Source organism: Ostrinia furnacalis, unplaced genomic scaffold, assembly GCF_004193835.3.
Source record: "Ostrinia furnacalis isolate ACB-3 unplaced genomic scaffold, ASM419383v2 OfSCF1416, whole genome shotgun sequence".
Taxonomy (NCBI): domain Eukaryota; kingdom Metazoa; phylum Arthropoda; class Insecta; order Lepidoptera; family Crambidae; genus Ostrinia; species Ostrinia furnacalis.
The window spans coordinates 356,732-378,189 of NW_021131655.1; the positions used below are offsets into that span (position 1 = coordinate 356,732).

The window sequence follows — 21,458 nt, forward strand, 5'->3', positions numbered from 1 at the left end:
GTTGGAATGGACAGTGGGGAGTAATGTTACAGAGTTTTGCACTTAGTTCCGCCATGTTTTGTGGTTTAAAAGAGGTAGGTTGGTACTGATGGTGTTGTCATACTTAAATTCGGAACGAAATAATATTTCCAGGACGTTTTTTTTTTTAAGTTTCATTTTGTCGGCCGTTTGGTGTAGTGATTCGAAACGGACTACTATGCCGAGAGTTCCCGGGTTCGATTCCCGGCCGGGCAGAAATTTAAATGATGAATTTTAATTTCTGTGACGGGTGTGTTACGTATGTATAATAATATTATTATAATGTAGGTATTAAAAAAAAGTTCGGGCACTTCCGCATCATAACTTATTTAATGTTAGAAAAATAAACAGTTTTGTAGTGTTCGTTCCTAGCTAAAATTTAGCAGTCTTTGCAACTAAAGCAATATCGAATATCCATACAAAGTAATTTATGAAGAAAAGTTAAGCTGTATGTAAAGCCAGGATTCGTTTACACGACCCCGGTTTTATTACAGTCGTAAATTTTGTATCAGATTTGATACATAGTTTTGATGCAAACTACAGGGACTGCATCTGACTGCTTGCGTACTAAACATTAGTAGGGCATAAACTGAAACCGTGAATTCAAAATACTGTCTCAAAATTACCTTTTGGTTAATGGAAAAGCTGAGTTTTTCATTTATTTTTTCACACCTCAGTACAACATAATGATTGATTCAGATTTTTTTACAGTACCTACCTAGTAAGTACTTATTAAGATTCATTGTGAATTCATTCAGAATAATACATGATTTTATTAATTACAAATTGAAGCGTATGTTTGATTTTTTCAGGAAAATAACCATGTTTTGTCATCATAGTTTTTTTCCGACTTGTTTCTGTAGGTACGATACACATAAACCTTGAGCTTCGTTCTTTCAAAATCTTTGCATACAAAATGACGTGACTTTATTTTTAGTTCTCCCCGACATAGCTCCGCTTCGTTTACTTAGTTTTCTATTTACACTGGTTTAGCTGTAACATTGAATCTGTTTGCAGTCCGGAGAGAAATAATGCAATTTGCGAATCTGAATCCTGCAAGCGATTGTCAGTGCACTCCAATTTTGAGGAACTCCAGGATTTTGTTGGTGCAAAACGTGACTTGGGTTCATTGTTTCTTGAAAAATAGAAACCTACCTCTAGGTACTTTTAGCGCACTAGTTGAGGCGAACACATACTCACACTAACGTAATATTTGAACACAGTGTACCTACCATGAGTTTACGTTAGGTGTGCTCGCTAGCGAGAACGTCAAAAATCTCTATGAAGATTTTGTTTCTTGAAAGTAGCCGCTAGGGGCGCTGCACAATATGTCATTCAATTAATATCATTTTTTTACGCAGTCGCTAGCGAGCACACCTAACGTAAACTCATGGTAGGCACACTGAACACACATACAAAATACGCAAGACGTCCAACGCGATAAGCATTTATCAGACACAAAATAATTAATTTTATCTTTGCTCGTGTTGATCGCCTCAAGTCTCAAGCCCTATACGTAAAAATATCATTGTCTAATAAATGATTCTAAATAAGGTTTTCATAGGGTCAAAATCATCTCTGTTTCTTAAACCTTTAGCTTTCTTCTTAAAATGGGTTATCTGAGTTTAAGCACAGTTTAAGTTTTAGAAGCCGAGTACGTAGTCTGCTAATTAGAGTCAATAAGGTCTACTCTTTTTTGCGGCACTTATTTTTTATGCTAAGCATCAAAGATAGAACAAAGATAAGCTCCTTGCAAGACAATACAAAACCGATACATTTTCTGAGCCTTGACCGGTTCTATTTCTAGAAAGATCGATTGCATTTGCACGTTATTGGATCACGGCGTTTGGAATGCGATTTTCATACAATTTCTCGTGGACTTGTCTAAGGACGAACTCGGAGATAAAACGGGGAACAACATAATATCTTCAATACACTTTATTTTATACTCAAATATACAAAGATAAATGTCATGCTCACCAAGCGAATAAGCACTTTAAACTTACGATGACTACACGATTTTATATTTGGTCTTTTTTTATACCTAGGTAGGTATGTCATTTTAATGAAGGTACGTCCAGTTTTTATAACACTTTAAAAAATCTCATAAATCTCATTTATTTTCTGTAAGTACGTTCTCAAAGAGCACTTTTACGCGTCCTAACCATACTGCTACGGGACAAAATACCAGTGCTGAGAAGCAGCGCAAGAAACTTGTTTACTTTTCATTGCAAACAAGAGTAGTTTTCATCAAAGAATGTTAGGTTAGGTTATTTTTTCATTTACTCGTACCTACACTACACAATGTTCTATTAGCGCGTGCAATTATTGTAAGACACCCCAGTAAGGTCAGGTCAATGTAAATTTACATGGAGTAAAAATTTCACATGACAAATCTTCGCCGATAGAATATTGAAAATTGAATAAAATATTTTGAAATCGTGAAAATCCGAACAAAATGTATTCCTGAATCCGCTCGTGTATCGTTCCTAGTGCATGAAAATATCACTTTACCTGCAGAACGGAATAGCTATGAGCACGTTTGCCATTCCTTTGCATGTTCCTAGCTGGTTTAGGCATCAGCCCGTATGGCAGTGACGAATGTGTAATGTATGAGCTCCTGTTTGCTGCACAACCACCAAATAATTCTATTTGAGGCTGGGGATTGTTTTGGAGATAAATTTGGATGTCTTAACAATGCAATTAGATGATCGTTTACCTACATTATGAAGTTAAAATATCTTTCTTTGGAAAATTTGGACTATGTTCCCAATCCACGATCTGCGAGAATAGACTTTGATACTCGTTTACAACAAAAAAGGCTTCGATATGTCTTTATTAAATTCGAAAAACGTATAATATCCGAATACAAAGGCAAAAATAATATGATTATAAAGATAAAGTCAGTTTGACCTATGTTTACTAACTGCCTTGCAAAATTGACAAATTATTTACAGTATTTTAAATCAGACATTTTTAATCAGGTTACCAAGCGTTAAAGAAGTTCTTTCACCACTTACTATAGGTAGATACCATTTAGAACTTAAGAGTATGAACTACACTAATTGATTCAAATAACAAGACCCAGTAATAATTCAAACTTTGTAGCAATAAGCAAAAACGAGAATAATTACATTCCACGTCCGCACGGGGTTTCAATTCGCTGACGTGGGTCGGGAAGTTTTTGTGTCACATTCAAACTCCGCATATGCTGCGACCAATTAAGTGATTAAAACACGTTGCTTCTCTCAGGAGAGTCCAGACTTCTCTCTCTCTCTCTCTCTCTCTCTTTCTCTCTCTTGAATTTATTGGTAGACGTATCAGAAGTACAGTTAATTTCTGTCTTCAGATAGAAGCGCAGTTTGCGATATTTTTTGTATTCTCAAGATGCATTCAGACCAACGATATCAAGAATGTTTTTCGTTAACGTTACGATGTTTTTAAATGAAGCGAACAGTAACCGACGTTGCGTTTATTTACATAAAAAATAATAACCATTATCTAATGTATAGCAATATCGCGGATAGATTTAGTTTCAGATGTTACAACTAAAACTCTTTGAAAATTGTAATACTTAATTATAATAATGGATTTTGGCTAAGGCTAAAATTTCATAATAATAAAGATGGATCAGAAACACGACCAGTGTAAAATTTAACGCAGACAAACTAATTGGTAGTCAATTTAAGAGATACGATCCAATTAAGGTCTCAAAGTGGCAAGAGAGGGGCCTGTGGCATGGACACCTTTCTCAAAATAGGGATATAATTTATTAGATATTATTTTACTAATAGCAAGTTTAAAATTAAATGACTAGAAATGTATTACCTCAAAGTGCTCGTAGGGCTACACTTAAGGTTTTTCTTTTCTTTAAAAGCTGGCTGATGAATAACTTGTTCGTAACTAACTTCTAGTTTCAATACAATAAAGTTAATGAAGCTTAAAATCTATACAAAATATCGCGACAAAACTATTTTAAGACCACACGGGTAGCGTAAAAAAATATTGGCTTCACGTGCTTTCCGCGAATATTTAGCCGACCTTAGATTTCGGCGGTGATAAAAATACTTTTACGATCGAAACGTTCCCGCTTTGCGACTATCTGTCACGTATCAAAAACTTTATCGCTGCCCTTAGACTCTATCGTTGGGTGTAGTGTACACAGGTCACAAATAAACAAGGTTCATGAGTGATTGAAGACTCTTCCCATAACTATAGTAAGAGGCAAAAGAGGGAGCAATATGCGAAAATCCTTCCTAAACCGTGGCAAGCGTGCGACAAAACTTCCATTGCCTTCTGGTAAGTGTGGTAATACTTCTGGAGAGTCGTGTCATCATCATCATCATCATATCAGCCATAGGACGTCCACTGCTGAACATAGGCCCCTAAAGATTTCCATATTGGCTGGTTGGTAGGTAGCGGCCTGCGTCCAGCGCCTTTAATAGGTAACCAGTTCCAATAACAGGTAACCTCAAAAAAAAACTTCACTATTGGAGTACACATGTGATCCAGTTGTTGTTCCGGGCTAGCCTGGAAACATATTCCAATCTCCACATCAATTTAAAAGTTCAAGTAATATTTCATTGTTTTTCACGCGTCGTGAGCACTCCCCCCAAATCTAGAATCAAAATAATGCAAACCGTACACGTGAGCAAAACCTGGAATTATTTCAATAGACGCTACAACTCTCTGTAATACCAAATTTATACAGTAGCAGAGATTACGTGACATGATTTAAGAAATGGAAAAGCAAAACGCTTGGTGCGCATTCATGGCGGGTATTATCCTTACCTTTCTTCGCGCCTTCGTTGAGAGTTTAATAAATTATTGAACAAAACAGTCTTTTAAAAATTGAGTAAAATATTTGGTTTTGCTGAGTGCTTGGAGGATATTAGAATTGGAATTTGTATTGGAAAAAGCCTGCTCAGGGCGGAGCATTGTGTAATAATTTATGTGCAGAATTAGACCTATTGTGTTTGATGTAATCGAAATAAAGAAAGAAAGAAATATGTATTACAATGGTAGGTGTGAAATGTTATTTAACACTAACATCTATCACTTGTTGTACAGCACGCTACGGTGGTTGACGATGGAATGTCCCACTGATCTACACTATACTACAGGAGGTATTAACTGTGAAACTATATTTTAAAGAGCTTCAACTTCCTTTTAATAGCCCAGCACAACCAGCAACTTTCCGCGAACGTATCGTGGGGGTGGGCCCACGTGTACAAAGTTTTCTGGCTTTAAATAGTCTACTGCCCACTCGAATACTCTGGTAAAAATGTTATTCTTAACAACATTTGGAATTAAATATCAGATTCAAAACTGAAAGAAAAAACTCTTACCTTTTTTTTGGAAGCAAAACAAACGAAGCACTCAAAGGCTAGTAAGAGATAAAGTCTAAAAATTGAAATCAACTTTAGAGAAGCACTGTATTCCTTTTTTTAAATTGCAAAGTGAAGATTAAATAAGTTAAGCTGCTGAAATACTTTCATGTTTAGTCAAAGGAATTAAAAATGTTGCAGAAGTCTGAAATTAGCTGTGAGCTACAGCATCAAAACAGTCAACCTAAATCTACTTAACTTTTTGTAAGGAACATTGTAAAATGTAGAAAGTAAAATAACGGAACAATAGTGAGAGGCTTACTCGCGTTCTAAGTGACTTTACTTATTTTCCTGAAATAAAAACTCAATATCAACGAATTGGCTTGTTAAATTTGTATAAAAATGAAGTAAAAAGTGAAATAAGCAAAAAATCCTTTATAAACATGGATTATGTATACAATAAACAACTCGTACAGACGTCGTACTATCATAATTTACTATTTATTTTCACAAAGCCTTCCTATAGAAATACACCACCCAGACCGACATGTAACACGTTATGAAGTACGAACCGATCAGCGCTAGATCAGTGAAGAAAACTGGCAGTGGTTTCGTTGCGTATCCTAGTATCACCACCAGCCTTGCTATGCTGTAGAGCCTGAACAACGTGACGCCTAGACTTGTGGGGGGGTTGGTGGTCACGTATAGAGCTCCAACTATCCAGAATGGGGCTAGGTTCTTGAGTTCTGATAGGTAGGCTCGCCGCACGATGTCTGGGTTGTCGAATATGCCCTTGTTCACCCACGTCATGGCGGCTAATGGACTGAGAGCCAGCAGCTTTATAGCGAGCAACGCCGCGTGCACCATGTAAGTCTGCGTGAGGGGGTTGTCCAAGCCGATCGTTATCTGCATCGAAGAGAGCGCTAAGCGCGGTTTTCTAGGTTGTTATTGANACGAAGTTACATTACTGAATTTGTTGTTGTTATTGACAGTTCTTCTTCTTCTTCTTCTTTTATTACATTTCTCATTGCGATACTGTCATGTCCACAGATGACAGTTATGTCATGTTTGAACGCTGCGTTTCATTTCATCAACTCAGGATACTTTAGGTTAAAATTATTAAAAATTCTAATAAGCGTATTGTCTTTCTTAGCGTTATCAGAAGAAAAAAGAAGCTATAATCTTGCAACAAACCAATTTAACTACTTCTTATTGTATAATAGTAGAATTTTTTAATCACTTTTCAAATTATTTATTATTCTCCTCACTTCCCTCTTTATTATAATGGTATAAAAAAATTAGGACAATATTAAGTTGCTAAGACAAAATAACCTGGTGTAACAAACTTTACTTCAAAGAAACAATTCCAGCCCATAGTTATGAACCGTTCAGATTTTTACCTAAGTCACGAATTACCTTTATCCTTATTTGTAGCATACACAAACTTCTGAAGTCCTTTCCCCTTGAATGAATTTCTGGCGGAAAATCAACAAGTACCAAAAACTTCAAAGACGAATTTAGATGCAAACAAAACACCGTGAAATCTCAAAGTTACTTTTATATTGACTCAGCGTAAAAAGGTTAAGTAAACACAAAGTTGGAGACATTTTATGTTAAGCCTCTGCCCGGTCAAAGTTGGAATTAATAACTTTCTTTGATTTTAAATGTTGCTCATCTCGGATCTCTTCTTCACGGCGATTGGTTCGGGGGTAATCTCAGAAAGTCAAGCTTACAAAACAATCGCTGATCTGTTTTAATCCTTTACAAAGCAGCTCTGTATGTATAGACCACGCAACCGCCCATGTAGCTGGTGATAGCGAAAGACACGAAGAACGCCATTTCTACAGCCATTTTAGGTAACCTCTTCACATACCCCAAGGCAGCTACGAATCTTGCAAGGACGAATACACGAAGGAGTATGATTGCTGTTACGTGATCTGGTGAAGTCGTCATGTATAGCGCAGCGACGAGCCAGAAAGGCGTGAGGTTCTTCAAGTCGCTTAGATTCGCGCGTTGAATTTTCTCTGGATTGCACACCAGCGAGGCCAATGGAGCCAGGGCCAGGAGTTTCAAGGCCAAAATGGCAGAGTACAGAAAATAACTTTGCATTAGATCTGTACATGGCAGGGCACATGACATTTTCGACATTTGAAATGCTTTTTGCCTCAGAACAATAAATTGTTCTGAGTTTTCGTGGATTATTTCACTGACAATTTGGCGGTGTATGTCATTCTGATTGACGGCTAGAGAGTAAAGAGATCTATGACTCATCGTTAATCTATGAGATATTTTCATCAAAAAAGTTTGATTGCTTTGAATTCCTGTATGAAAAGACTCTCTGACTCTACTGTGGTAAACAAATACCTGCTGTATTAACTCTAAAGGTTTTTCTTCAAATGGTAAAATGAAACCATTCTTACATTATTTCCTTCGATTTGCCTTTAGTGCAAATAAATTGCAGCATTCTATTCAAATAGTGATCGTGCACATTTTTCTAAAATGAGAATCCCTACAATTTATCGGGAATGTCGACACAAAGGACCTAGAGAATATGGCGAAAGCCGAACTCCACCTCAATAAAGTAAGTCGGTGAAAATACAAATTGTAAATTGAGGAAAATCAGTATTACAGATATTATTTTTGCAAGTTGATTCGAGACAAAGGCAATCAGACTGTTTCTACAAAGGGTTGGAGTAAAGCAAGGAATACAAATGCCCTGTTAAAAATAATGGCGAAAGCTCTTTTTAGATTGCCCGAAGTGTAAATATAGGGCAATTGAAATTTTTATATTAAAAACGAAAAACCTGATAGCATAGTTAATCAGTTGGAAAAGGTTGTAAAGTTCTAAAAAGTCTTTAAAAACCCAGAAATATTATATTTTATTAAGACTCAGCCTTTATAACAAGAATATAAAATACATTTAATATTATAAGTTATAACAGTTTTAACTGTTACTGTAACAGTTTAACCTAAATACCTAAGAGCGTAAATATTTCAGCATCCTACAGACTTGGGGACTTTCATGTTATTAAAACTCTCAGTAATTTGGGAAATGGACGGACCATTTTCGAAATACGACTCCACATTAAAAATCACATAAAATGCGACTCTTGTGTCTATTAATTTTTATGCTGATTATGATATTTTATGCTGATATTCAGTGCTAAAAGCGTTCTCTGAAAACAATTAAATACCTATTTTGAACGTATTTCATTTCAAGTTTTAAAAGCATAAGCATTATTTTGTAATCTCCATATTAACATATCGACATAACAGCCCAATTAATTTGCTCATTACATTGTAGCTAGTTGTGGCAGATTAAGGGAATTAATTCTAAAAGAACAAATATCGCTTCTACTGAAAATTCCTATTGGCCAATATGATTATGACAAATACTAAAAAAGTTTTTACTTAACAAAAAAATCATTGACTTCTCAATTTATTCAAATAAAACACGAGAATGTAGCTACAAATAGATGAAAATAGCCAGACTCTATTTAAGTTTTTATTCAGCCTTATTAAGTTACTTCTGTTCTCTGTCTAATCTTGGGCGGTAATGCACTGAAACCAAAACTGCGGCTTAAAACAGGTTCTAACCGAAACCGACAGTTCTTTACACTTACCTATATAGAATACATTAACCTTCAACACTAGTAAAGCGTCCCGTGATCGGCCGCCTAAATTATGTGCGTCCCAGCGATAATGCCTTTCGGCTTCTTTATTGACGCCATCAATTCGTCCCCGTCAATCCTATGTCTGCGTATTTTTCTCATAACTCACCTTTGTAATAACACGTGGATAAACTGGTGGTAGGGACACCTTTTTCCAAAATTCCTTCGAAATTAGTAAGTAAGTATTTTATACTCGTATAGTGATTTCCTTAAGTTTTTCGTTATTACGAAGCAACTGACTAGTTGAATCGTAAACGCTGTGTAAGCTGCGTTATACATTCGACAGTACATTAGTCTATACGAGTACCTACATTTTAGTTGCAAAATACTAACTGCACAAAGTCTAAATCTGTACAAAGTCGCTGGTTATTAAGTTTGCTTTCCGAAAAACAATCACTTGCAAAGTTAAAGTCAAAGTCAAAATTTCTTTATTGAATGGTGCTTACAAATCGTCAGATATTTTGCTCTTAAGGAGCCTCTACATGTCTCGAAGTTATGTATAGACGTCACTTAAGTAAGTAGTACCAAGTACTTAACTAACAGCGTTATTGATTAAGTATAGAAATACAAGCATACTTAATACTTAATCAGACTACAAGTTAATACTACTAGTACTAGTATTTCCGTATAACCAAACATGTTTAAGTGCAATAGATACGTATGCCTGTGCTATCTTGAATCAAATCGAGGCCGAGTTTACTCAATTCGTTAGCTATTCATGAGTTTGATTCGAAGCACAAATATGTTGGAATATTACGGAGAGACCTTAGTCACAGTATAGATCAAGTTCCGTAAGTCTCTTTCTTTTACAGAAAATAGTTATACGGAACAAAGCTGCTACTGCTAGGACAAATAAATTTAAAAAAGAGTCTAATTTTGAAAATTTTATCGGTTACTAAAAATAATTTCAAACCACATGCTACGTCATAGCATTAAAAATCAGTATTTATTAACAACATATTATCAGTCTCATACATTTATGGTAGTGTCAGCTTGTTAACTAAATCCTTTATGACACATAAAGCGACACATCTACTCTCTTCACTCGCTCGCAAACAATCTAATCCTTTCAACACAGCCTATCATATTTTATAAACTAAGATTAGAATCTCCTGAACATTTTTATGTTATGCCCCAATATTGCTGTAGGGTAAACGGAGTCAGCAGTTCAAAACGATACTGGTTCATAATGAAAAAGACAATTTTGGCAACACCTCTCTCGTGTAAATGCAGGCAAGAAAAAGAAAATAGAACAAGAATTCCGTTATTAGGTATACAATGCCAATATATACAGCCAAATATATACAATAAAAGAAAGGTGCGAAATAAGAACTAGCATTCGTAACCTGGGGATATTTTTGCCCAAATAACCAAAGCTAGACTAAATAAATACAATTACAACAATAAAAAGTATTTTTTCATAACAATTTACGGACGACAGCACATCAAGATAAACAATCTGGGGTCTTATGCAGTTGTATTAGAAGTTTATTTGCAATGAAAATGTATAGTCTGATGTCTGATGTGCTGGCTGTCGTCTGTGCTTACCCTACTAATATTATAAATGCGAAAGTTTGGATGTCTGGATGTTTGTTACTCTTTCAGGCAAAAACTATTGAACTGATTTTGACGAAAATTTGCAGTATTATTGTTTATAACCCAGAATATTTTATAGGCTATAATTTATGACGATCTGTGACAAACTAAATTTCACGCGGGTGAAGCCGCGGGCAAAAGCTAGTAACATTACAAATGTGACAGTAAAGCTCTCTCTTTAGGTCCCGAAGTATGTAACGTTAGATACATTTTATTATGAATAGAGATAGTCTAAAAGAAGAAGTGGACAAAACCACTATTTCCTATGTTAGTTAATGAAAGGAAGCGTTCTATTTTATGTACAATGTACAATATAAAATCGCGTTCCTGTTTCCTAAAAATAAACTTCCACAAGATATGATAGGCCGACTGACTTCAACAATAACTGTTTCAAGAGTGAGATACGAAGCAAGTTGGAATTCATCAAGTTTATTTTAAGAGTTGCCAAGTCTCGGTTTGTTTAGCGACGTTTGATCGACATTTACACTCCAAATCCAGTCAGAAATGTTGTGCTACAACATACAATATGATAACTGAAGATAATTTCAGTTTAGTCTCAGTGACGTCACATAATTCACAACTCTACCTCTAATTCAGCAATAAAGAACACTGCTTCAAGCTTCTACATTTAACATGCATTTACTCTCAGCAAATCTGCTACGACCCATGTACCCTATACACATACAAGTTCGAAGTGACGTCATGTACGAGGACGTCATGTATGTGGTTGATCTAGAGTTGGAGTCCGAATTGCAAATTACTACGATTATCTGAGCCGATACTCGATTGTGATCAACTAGCATTTCCATTGATGAGCTAGGATGTGATGTGTGATTGAAATATATTTCATAATACTAGCGGCTGCCGCGACTTCGTACGCGTGAACCTCGTTTTACCCTTTAGGGGTGGAGTATCGTGAAATTCTTTCTTAGCGGATGCCTACGTCATAACATCTACCTGCATGCCAAATTTCAGCCCGATCCGTCCAGTGGTTTGGGCTGTGCGTTGATAGATCACTATGTCAGTCAGTCAGTCAGTCAGTCACCTTTGAGAGATTATAGCATATTAAATATCTGAAAAATATAATGCAAAATAATGTCAATGTGAACAACAAAAGCCTCCTGTAATAGAAATTGCGAGAAAATTACTAATTAATTGCATTAATCAAAATAAAACGCCAAAATATTAAATATCTTCGATGTTTCCTTAAATGAAATATCTTCAATATTTCTTATTTACCTATTAAATAATGTTATCCTATTGCTGTATTTGACAATTATTAAGTTCTGAATCGTTTATTTACAGACTAGAGGGGCATTTTGTTTGAAGTAACTAATTGAACGGCAATTAGTTTGGGCAAAGTTTGTACAAGGGTTTTTGAATTTGTACGAAATGTTCTCGGTATTTAACGACTGAAATGTAATACGTAACTATTGTATTACCATGTTTGGGAAACTTGCGAACTTTGAGATCATAATGACGTAATACGTACGTTCACACATTCATATGAAGGTTTTAAATTCTATTGGGGGCTTTAAAATAAAAAAAATAGCATCTTGAGTAAGTATACAATTTAACTATTATTTTTACTATATGTATTAGCTATAATCAGATTATTCTACAAAATTTCGTGCTGGAAAAACCTTAGGAAAAACAAATCATAAAAAATTAAAAATAGCGTCTATTTTGGCTTCAAACAGCGAGGTTTAATCTAACTGCACTATACCTGAGAGACGTGATCTGGTACAGGCAATCACTGTTTAAATTGAATATTTAAAAGGAAAGCTCAGTTTTTAGTTATCCTGGGATAATGAGTTCATGACCCTAACATTAGTTTAGAGTAGCCTTTAAAAATACGGTTTCATATAGAGCAATGTGTGTTATACAATAACCATTATCAAGGATTTAGTAATTAACCCTTTCACACAGTCTAATAATACCATTATGATTTTACGATTCCATAAACTAAGTAATATTATTGCGAGTAGATTTAAAATAACATAACTCAAAATGCATTACCCCGGAAACATAAGCTGTAATGCAGAATTTTGAAACCTGAGGTTTCGAATAATCTTTCATGAAGCAGAAAAGAACAACATTTTCTGCCAGCCAATTAGTTCAACAATGTTTGAAGGGATGCATGAAAAAGTCTATCACCCGTATTCACAAACGATGCTTGCTTAAGTAAAGCAGCAAATTGAACGCACTGAGATTGATTCGTGTAAGACTCTGTGCGTCCACGCGCACTGTGAGACCTCATAGTAATGTTTGTGGATACGAGCGTATATAATATCCCAACCTGTCTTTGCCATTGTGAACTTTATTTTCTGTTTATAAATTTTCTCCAAAATTAGACGCTTGTGAGTTGTGTTCGGGCCCAGAAGGAACGCTGATACGTATGGGAAGCTATTAGTTGAGCGATCGGCCCTTGTTAACAAAATTACTGACTTGAACCTATCTGTCTAGTGAAAAACGACTTGGCAATAAGTTGTTCAAAGCGAGTTTCACAGCGATTCAAAAATAGATATTGTAAAATTGTTATTGTAAATTATTTCACTATGGCCGTGGTCGCCGTTCGAGAACTTTTCTGCGCCAACGACCATCAGTTCTACGAGTATGTGCCGCCCGCCCACTTAAGTTTGGCAATTCTGCGGGCTATGTATACTTTAGTTTTCCTAGAGATCTTCTTATTTCAGATTTTATTAAGGGTAATTCCGAGCACAGCACACTTTATCGCCCTTTGAGTGACTTTGAGTCTTCTAATAAGATCCATAGTATGTTTTCTATATTGGTTTTTTTATTATGATTTTAGAATGTACCGTGTAGCACCTGCCTTACGGATCACCAATCGTTAACATCTTGCGCTGTTTATTTAACCCTTTAGATTCCACCCCGTATATTTCTTAGCAGAACAAAAGTTAAATTAGATATTTGGTGTGTGGGGTAGATTTATGACTTAATTAACGCGAACTTTTGGCTGTAAGTACAGACAACGGTATAAAGGTAAACACTAAACAGTTTTGGACCTTAAGTAGTAGGAAAAAGGTGCAATTTTGCAACAAAAATATGCTGACTGTACGTTCTGGGATAAACCTGTAAATCTTTTTTAAATACTTCCCTTGATTAGATTACTATCTGAAATTAAATTACCTTTATAAGGTCCACTTAACGAAAATATTCACGATTATTTTCTTAACTTTTTACGGTAACTGCCTCTTCGCCCTTTTATTAATTTAATTTTATTAACTTATACTGTATTTCGGTTTCATTAAAGTAATTGTGAAAACGAAGGTTTGAAATATTTTATCTCAAATCAACTTTCCTTAAAAACTACACCACAACAACTAATAACCCCCGTGCATGTTTCTCTAGCATGTTAGAGTTATTTTCGAAAAAAAAGGACTCAGTCTTTAATCTCGTTATATCAGAAAAACTGAACATCTTCTAATGGTTCAAATTCATCAGCAAATTAGAGAGGATTGCCAATGCTGCAAATTTACTAATGCATAAAATTTAAAATGAAACTCGCTGCGTATTTCATATTTGAGATGGGTAAAAAGTTAACCATAAAACTTATTAATAATTTGGATTGCACTTTAATAATCCAAATCGTATCGTAATCTAGTAATACGTACCTACTTGTGAGTTTTTGTGGCTTGTTTAACATAATTATGTATCTTTGTAACTTTAAGAAAGAGCGGGGCCTCCTAACACAGGTATTATACTTAAAAGGAGACCCCAGCCAATTGCAACAATATGTTAACTTAAAAGATACCTACTGAATAAATGTTTTTTCATTTTTTTTTTTTTATATTTTTCAAGTCGAAAAGCAAAATGTTTGATCTCTTGCTTATAAAAGTGATATTTATTAAACTTCAACATTTTAGTGATAATTGAATGAATGAGTACCTAAGCTTTTAATAGTGTAGAGTAGTAATAACTAGTATAATGCACTGTGTATTCTATGTTGTAACTTATCAGTTTAAGTTACTTTACTCCATACCTTTATTGGCTTTTAGATAAACCGTGTACTGTAGGTACTTATTAAATGTTATATTTTTTCTTGTAGATATCTCGTAGACGTAGACGTAGATGACGTAGACTACTGTAGAGTCTAACAAATGTTTTCTTTTCGGAATGATTTTCTGTTACAACTTTAACAAGATGTCACAGTATTCACCTTGAGGTAAGTACTGTACCTAAACCTAGTCCATACTCAAAGATTCCATGTCAAAACTGCAATTTAGAGTTAATAGCATATCAACCAAAGTTACGTCATGTCTAACATGCCAAGCCCGCAGCCCCCGTTCAAATTGTTTTGATAAGTGACCATTACCTCAAGCAAGCCTGCATGTAACTACTCAGGTAGTTTCAAGTAATTCCCTGCACGGTTAATACCCTATGACCTGAATGCAATGATTGGTTTTGGTAAAAGTAATTTACCTGATTAGTGCATTTGCACTCAAAACTTTTAGGATTTATTGCATCGAGGCATAACTGATTAGTTAGGTTTTTTCCTTTGCAAGGATATTAAAACAACCTTTCTTACGGAATGGAACAATATAACTTCATAATAACCTGTACACTACACTTACTAAACTAGGTGTACCGACGATCTGTAGGCCTAGGATGCGCGCCGCGATAAGCAGTTATCGCGCCATTTTATCGACTTGCCCATACTTTTTGACGTCTAAAATCATCGTTATGAGTACATCACGGCGCAAATCCTAGCCCGGCTGATGAAAGACGCGGGTACCGGGTGATATTGAAAACTTGGGGGAGACCTATGTCCAGCAGTGGACGTCATTTGGCTGAAACGAACGAACGAAATAAATGAACACAACCTTTACAATATTAGAAGTCAAAAGTATTCGGATAACTCATAGTAAGGATAACCCTTCAACTAATAAGTCACGCCCGTATTCACAAACAATGCTTGCTTAAATGAAGCAGCAAATCGAACACACAGCGTTGAATAGAGCTCTGTGATTGGTTCATGTGTGACCCTGTGCGTCCACGCGCACTGTGAGACCTCATAGTAATGTTTGTGAATACGGGCATTAGTGTTCTAACACTAGATCTATCTAGATCAGTACAAATCAAATATTTCTTGATCCTAGAATAATATTGTAATTAAATGAGGATTTGTTAGCAAAAGCTGGTAGTGGATTCATTCTCGGAGCCAAGACTGAAGACAATGTTATCTTTTCATACCACAGTCTCAGCTCCGTCTAACATTACAGCTTTTGAAAGAACAGCCATCTAATTATCAGCTTTATTTTTCATCATCAGGTTATTCAATGTCAACTTTAGGAGCACCACTCTCTCTACATGCCTGAGGTAGATAGAGGATTTTTCCTACATAATCACACTGCCTACATAATTATGGGCAGGGCACATACTTAGTACGCAGAACTGACTGCCGAAGGGGCAGCAAGGTTCTGGAGTGGAGGCCACGTACCGGAAAGCGCAGCGTAGGACGTCCATGCACAAGGTGGACCGACGACCTCATAAAGGTTGGAAGGTGCTGGATGCAGGGGGGAGGGAGGCCTATGTTCAGCAGTGGACGTCCTATAGCTGAAATGATGATGATAATGAATCACGCTGCCGCGCTGGCCAAACGAGTTAGGGTGCCAAATTTTTATAGAGGAATATTTAACTTGATTTTATAGATAAGTATGTGGTACGCACAGACATCAACTCTGAGGCAAAATATTTCATCTTCTTTCTCGTAGGTACTCGATGTCTTGCTAGAAGACAAAATGCATACTAGACACGCAGTAACAACGATTTTTTGCTTTTTATGCTTATTTATGAGTAACCCACGTTGAAAGACAATTTACAAGATTCTGGCTGATCTACCTTAGCTATGTTTCAGTCAGTCTACAGACTAATTACAAGGGTTCCGAATTCCGTTCAAGGGTTTCTTAAATCTACAACGATAAGCCTTATTACTCAGACTTTACTACTTTAGTAAATATTTGACAGAAAATACAGCCAATGAGAAGTTAGTTAGCGGAAGTTTTAAATTAAAGCTTTAAGTTCGAAGTTGTTGAACTCAAATCAAATGAAATGTTAGTTAAAATCAAAATAAATTACAGAAAACGTAAATTAAAAGTAAATAAGCTAGCTAGTTTGAAAATGAAAATTCGCAATAACATTTTGAGCTTATATTATACTGATGGCCAGTCACCCAGATTGACTTTACCTAAATGAATAATGATTTATTCTAATTCTGACCTCTACATTTTAAGCTTCAGCCAGATATCTTTACTTTAATAAATCTCCCATTTTTTCGAGTCTAAACGAATTATTTTCCCTATTTCAACGTAATCCCCTGTCGCGATCGGATCAATTTACCCGCAAATTCCTTAAGTCGATGCGATACCCATTATCGTCCACGTCATTTGCTGTCGGTTAAGAGGCTCTGACATCGGGAACGTAACTGAAATAGATACAGTAAGGTAACATCAAAAACAAGTGGTCGTGGACGTTTTCCCGTATATTATTCGCGAAAATATTCCTTTTATTACCTACAAAAAAATATGCCTTTAAGTAGTTTCGGCAGGGTTAACTTTAATCATAAGAAGTAATAAAAATGTCTACTAATAACTTGCATTAATTGCTGATGCAAGACAAATGACTGTGCCAACTGTCTATAAAAACCAACGAGCTTGCCCAGCGTTCGTCTGTATATTCATTAGGGCTGTTGTAGGATCCTAATTGTGTTTTTTTTTAAATCAGTACATTACTTTCGGAGTCTTCAATACGAAAAAGTAAACAGTCAAATCTTTCCTCTTCATAAATAAGTGAAGACATCTCCCAACATCTCCCAAGTGAATGAAAGGCCTTAAACTTAAAGGTTAGTAATCTAGCTTTACAATATTGAGCCTACCATATTCATACACGAATGTGCTTCGTCAGAAAATGCAAAAAAGCCTATTACTTCCCTGTGCAGGTACATTATATTTCAAAGCAATTTCTTTCACAATGAAGATATCTAAGAAACTCATCCAAAAATTCCGCTTTATACAGGCCTGGGGCGCGTATTTGCAAGTCAAATGGTTTGACAGCAACGGTGGCGGATTAAATCTAACGATGAACCTAATTGTAAGGCGTTATGATGATGAAGTGCGTTAGTAACATCGTGATTATGTTTGACCTTCATTCTCTCTAAGTAAATATCTATTCCTGACCTTATAAAAAGATTAAAGCCGANTAAATTACCAAAAAAGCTGTTTTCGTTCATTCTTTTTGTATAGTCTGTGGAAAGAAAATATTAAACTCTGTTTTAGCTATCAAAGGTTTATAAACGATTATGAATAACGTTTTTTATCAGAGGTTTATAAGAGTGTTTTAAGCCTATCAAACGTTTTAGCTAATGTAGGTTTTAAACCTATATTAGCATTTTATTATGAATAAGACCGTTACACTCCAAATCCAGTCAGAAATGTTGTGTTAACATACAACATAATACTGAATACTGAAGAGAATTTCAGTTTAGTCTCAGTGACGTCACATAATTCTCAACTCTAAAGTACGGCCAACGAGAAGCGATACCAAATGTAAACAAACCCAATGTCATGGTCATTTGGAATAGCAGGGGTGCATAACTTTTTAATAGTTCGATTACATATTTTTGTAGACAATATAGTTTGAAAAAATATCTGCCAAACCATAATAAAATAGATGTTTTATCGAATTTTGTTTTTGTTTTAATTTGAATTATTGTATAATGTAGATTTAATTTAATTAACAAGAATAATAATAACACATCTGCCTCACAATGTGCCCGGTGTAGGTATGGCAAACAGGTCTACCCCTTTTTTATAGAGACTTAAATATATCGGAATAATAAAATAAGAACCGAAAAGTAACAGATTTGCCCTCGTGAATTACAAAAAATAGGTGTATACTAAAATGGATGTACGAATGTTGACGAACCTGTCTAGCTTTGACATATTTTGGCGGGAGAACGAAACATTAAGACAAATACACAAGATGGGAAGAGACAGAATAGATTGTCAATTCGACAGTCGAATCGACCTTTTGTATCCCTGATAGTTGGCCGTACTTTACCTCTAATTCTACAAAAAAGGAACACTGCTTCAAGCTTCTAAATTTAACATGCATTTACTTTCAGCAAATATGCTACGACCCATGTACCCTATACACATACACATTCGAAGTGACGTCATGTACGAGCAAGTGGTTGATCTAGAGTTGGAAACCAAGTCCGAATTGCAAATTACCACGATTATCTGAGCCGATACTCGATTGTGATAGACTAGCATTTCAATTGATATGGAGCTATGATGTGATGTGTGATTGTTCTTGTATTTCTTGTAATTCTGTACCTCTAGTAGGAAAAACTTTCGAGTTCGTTTCGTTGCGTATTCAAAGTGTCATCGAAAAATTTTGTATGAAAAATTAAACAGCGCCCCCTAGGGCGGCTATAATATAGGGGGCGCTGTTTAATTTTTCATACAAAATTTTTCGATGACACTTTGAATACGCAACGAAACGAACTCGAAAGTTTTTCCTACTAGAGGTACTGATACGAGTAAGTATATTAATGTTAAAGTGAAAAGTGTAAGCTGATTGTATGGCACATAGAAGATACTTAGTGACCAGTTACAGGTATACTAAATACCTAGCATAGGCATCAGACTCACACAAGAATGAACATCAAACGTATCTTATACATTCACTATGTAGCTCTGTTCGATTTTTTGTGTGACTAAAATAAAGATTTATTATTGTTTTATTATCATCATCATCGTCATCTCAGCCATAGGACGTCCACTGCTGAACATAGGCCTCCCCAATGCTTTCCATGTTGCCCAGTTGGTAGCGGCCTGCGTCCAGCGCCTTCCTGCTACCTTTATTTATTTACCTTCGGTCCACCTTGTGGGTGGACGTCGCACGCTGCATTTTCTATGCATATTAAATACCTGAAAAATATAATGCAAAATTATGGGATGTTATTGAACAACAAAAGCCTCCTGTAATAGAAATTGCGAGAAAATTACTTAATTGCATTAATCAAAATAAAACGCCAAAATATTAAATATCTTCGATGTTTCCTTAAATGAAATATCTTCAATATTTCTTATTTACCTATTAAATAATGTTATCCTATTGCTGTATTTGACAATTATTAAGTTCTGAATCGTTTATTTACAGACTAGAGGGGCATTTTGTTTGAAGTAACTAATTGAACGGCAATTAGTTTGGACAAAGTTTGTACAAGGGTTTTTGAATTTGTACGAAATGTTCTCGGTATTTATCCACTGAAATGTAATACGTAACGATTGTATTACATGTTTGGGAAACTTGCGAACTTTCAGATCAAAATGACATAATACGTAAGTTCACACATTCATGTGAAGGGTTTAAACTGTATTGGGGGCTTTAAAAAAAAATAGCATCTTGAGTATACAATTTAACTATCTCCTATCGCCAAGTCGAGCGCGAAGCAAACACTGCCGTACCATCCTTTACTGGAACCATTTCGTCGCATTTTCAGGCCCCTTTGAGAACCTCTGAATAAGACCAGAACGCAGAAATTTTCGTTATCTAGTAAGCTATAATCACATAACTAGAATCCAACATTTTAAGTCCCACAACATTAACTATAATAATAAAGAAATCGCAGTAAGGAACCATAAACTTAGCACGACTTTGTCTACATTTCATTACTTTTTAGAGATAAACAAGCAGCTTCATCGAGACTTGGCTAGTTTTTTACAGAATTTTTTGGTAGGATTATTATTTTTTACTATATATATTAGCTATTATCAGATTTTGTGCTGGAAGAACCTTAGGAAAAACAAATCATAAAAAATTAAAAATAGCGTCTATTTTGGCTTCATTCAGCGAGGTTTAATCTACGAGTAACTGCACTATACCTGAGAGACGTGATCTGGTACAGGCAATCACTGTTTAAATTGAATATTTAAAAGGAAAGCTCAGTTTTTTAGTTATCCTGGGGTAATGAGTTCATGACCCTAACATTAGTTAGGTTAGGTTAGTTTAAAGTAGCCTCTAAAAATACGGCTTCATATAGAGTAAAGTGTGTTTACAATAACCATTATCAAGAATTTAGTAATTAACCCTTGCACACAGTCTAATAATACCATTATGATTTTACGATTCCATAAACTAAGTAATATTATTGCGAGTAGATTTAAAATAATATAACTCAAATTGCATTCCCCAACTTTATTGCAGAATTTTGAAACCTGAGGTTTCGAATAATCTTTCATGCAGCAGAAAAGAACAACATTTTTAACAACATTTGGTGTGCAATAAAGTGTATTTATTATTATTATTATATTTTCTGCCAGCCATTTCAGTTTCAGTTCAACAATGGTTGAAGGGATGCATGAAAGAGTCTATCACCGTATTCACAAACGATGCTTGCTTAAGTAAAGCAGCAAATTGAACGCACTGAGATTGATTCGTGTAAGACTCTGTGCGTCCACGCGCACTGTGAGACCTCATAGTAATTAATGTTTTTGAATACGGGCGTATATAATATCCCAACCTGTTTTTGCCATTGTGAACTTTATTTTCTGTTTATAGATGTTTTCCAAAATTAGACGGTTGTGAGTTGTGTTCTGGCCCAGAAGGAACGCTGATACGAATGGGAAGCTATTAGTTGAGCGATCGGCCCTTGTTAACAAAATTACTGACTTGAACCTATCTGTCTAGTGAAAAACGACTTGGCAATAAGTTTTTCAAAGCAAGTTTCACACCGTTTCAAAGAAAATAGGAATTTAAAATTTCTTTCGGTATTTGGTCACCATTCAAGCCCAACGGCCATCAGTTCTACGAACTATGT

At 35.4% G+C, this 21,458-nt stretch overlaps 2 protein-coding genes across 2 annotated transcripts; both read right to left on the reverse strand.

The window, feature by feature from the left end:
* Positions 1–5,852: 5,852 nt before the first annotated feature.
* LOC114352694 (microsomal glutathione S-transferase 1-like) lies at positions 5,853–6,272 on the reverse strand. The gene has a single exon (XM_028304367.1). The coding sequence runs from the start codon at positions 6,255–6,257 to the stop codon at positions 5,853–5,855; it is 405 nt and encodes a 134-aa protein (XP_028160168.1). The 5' UTR covers positions 6,258–6,272.
* Positions 6,273–6,973: 701 nt separating this feature from the next.
* On the reverse strand, positions 6,974–7,551 carry LOC114352693 (microsomal glutathione S-transferase 1-like). The gene has a single exon (XM_028304366.1). The coding sequence runs from the start codon at positions 7,491–7,493 to the stop codon at positions 7,107–7,109; it is 387 nt and encodes a 128-aa protein (XP_028160167.1). The 5' UTR covers positions 7,494–7,551; the 3' UTR covers positions 6,974–7,106.
* Positions 7,552–21,458: the final 13,907 nt, after the last annotated feature.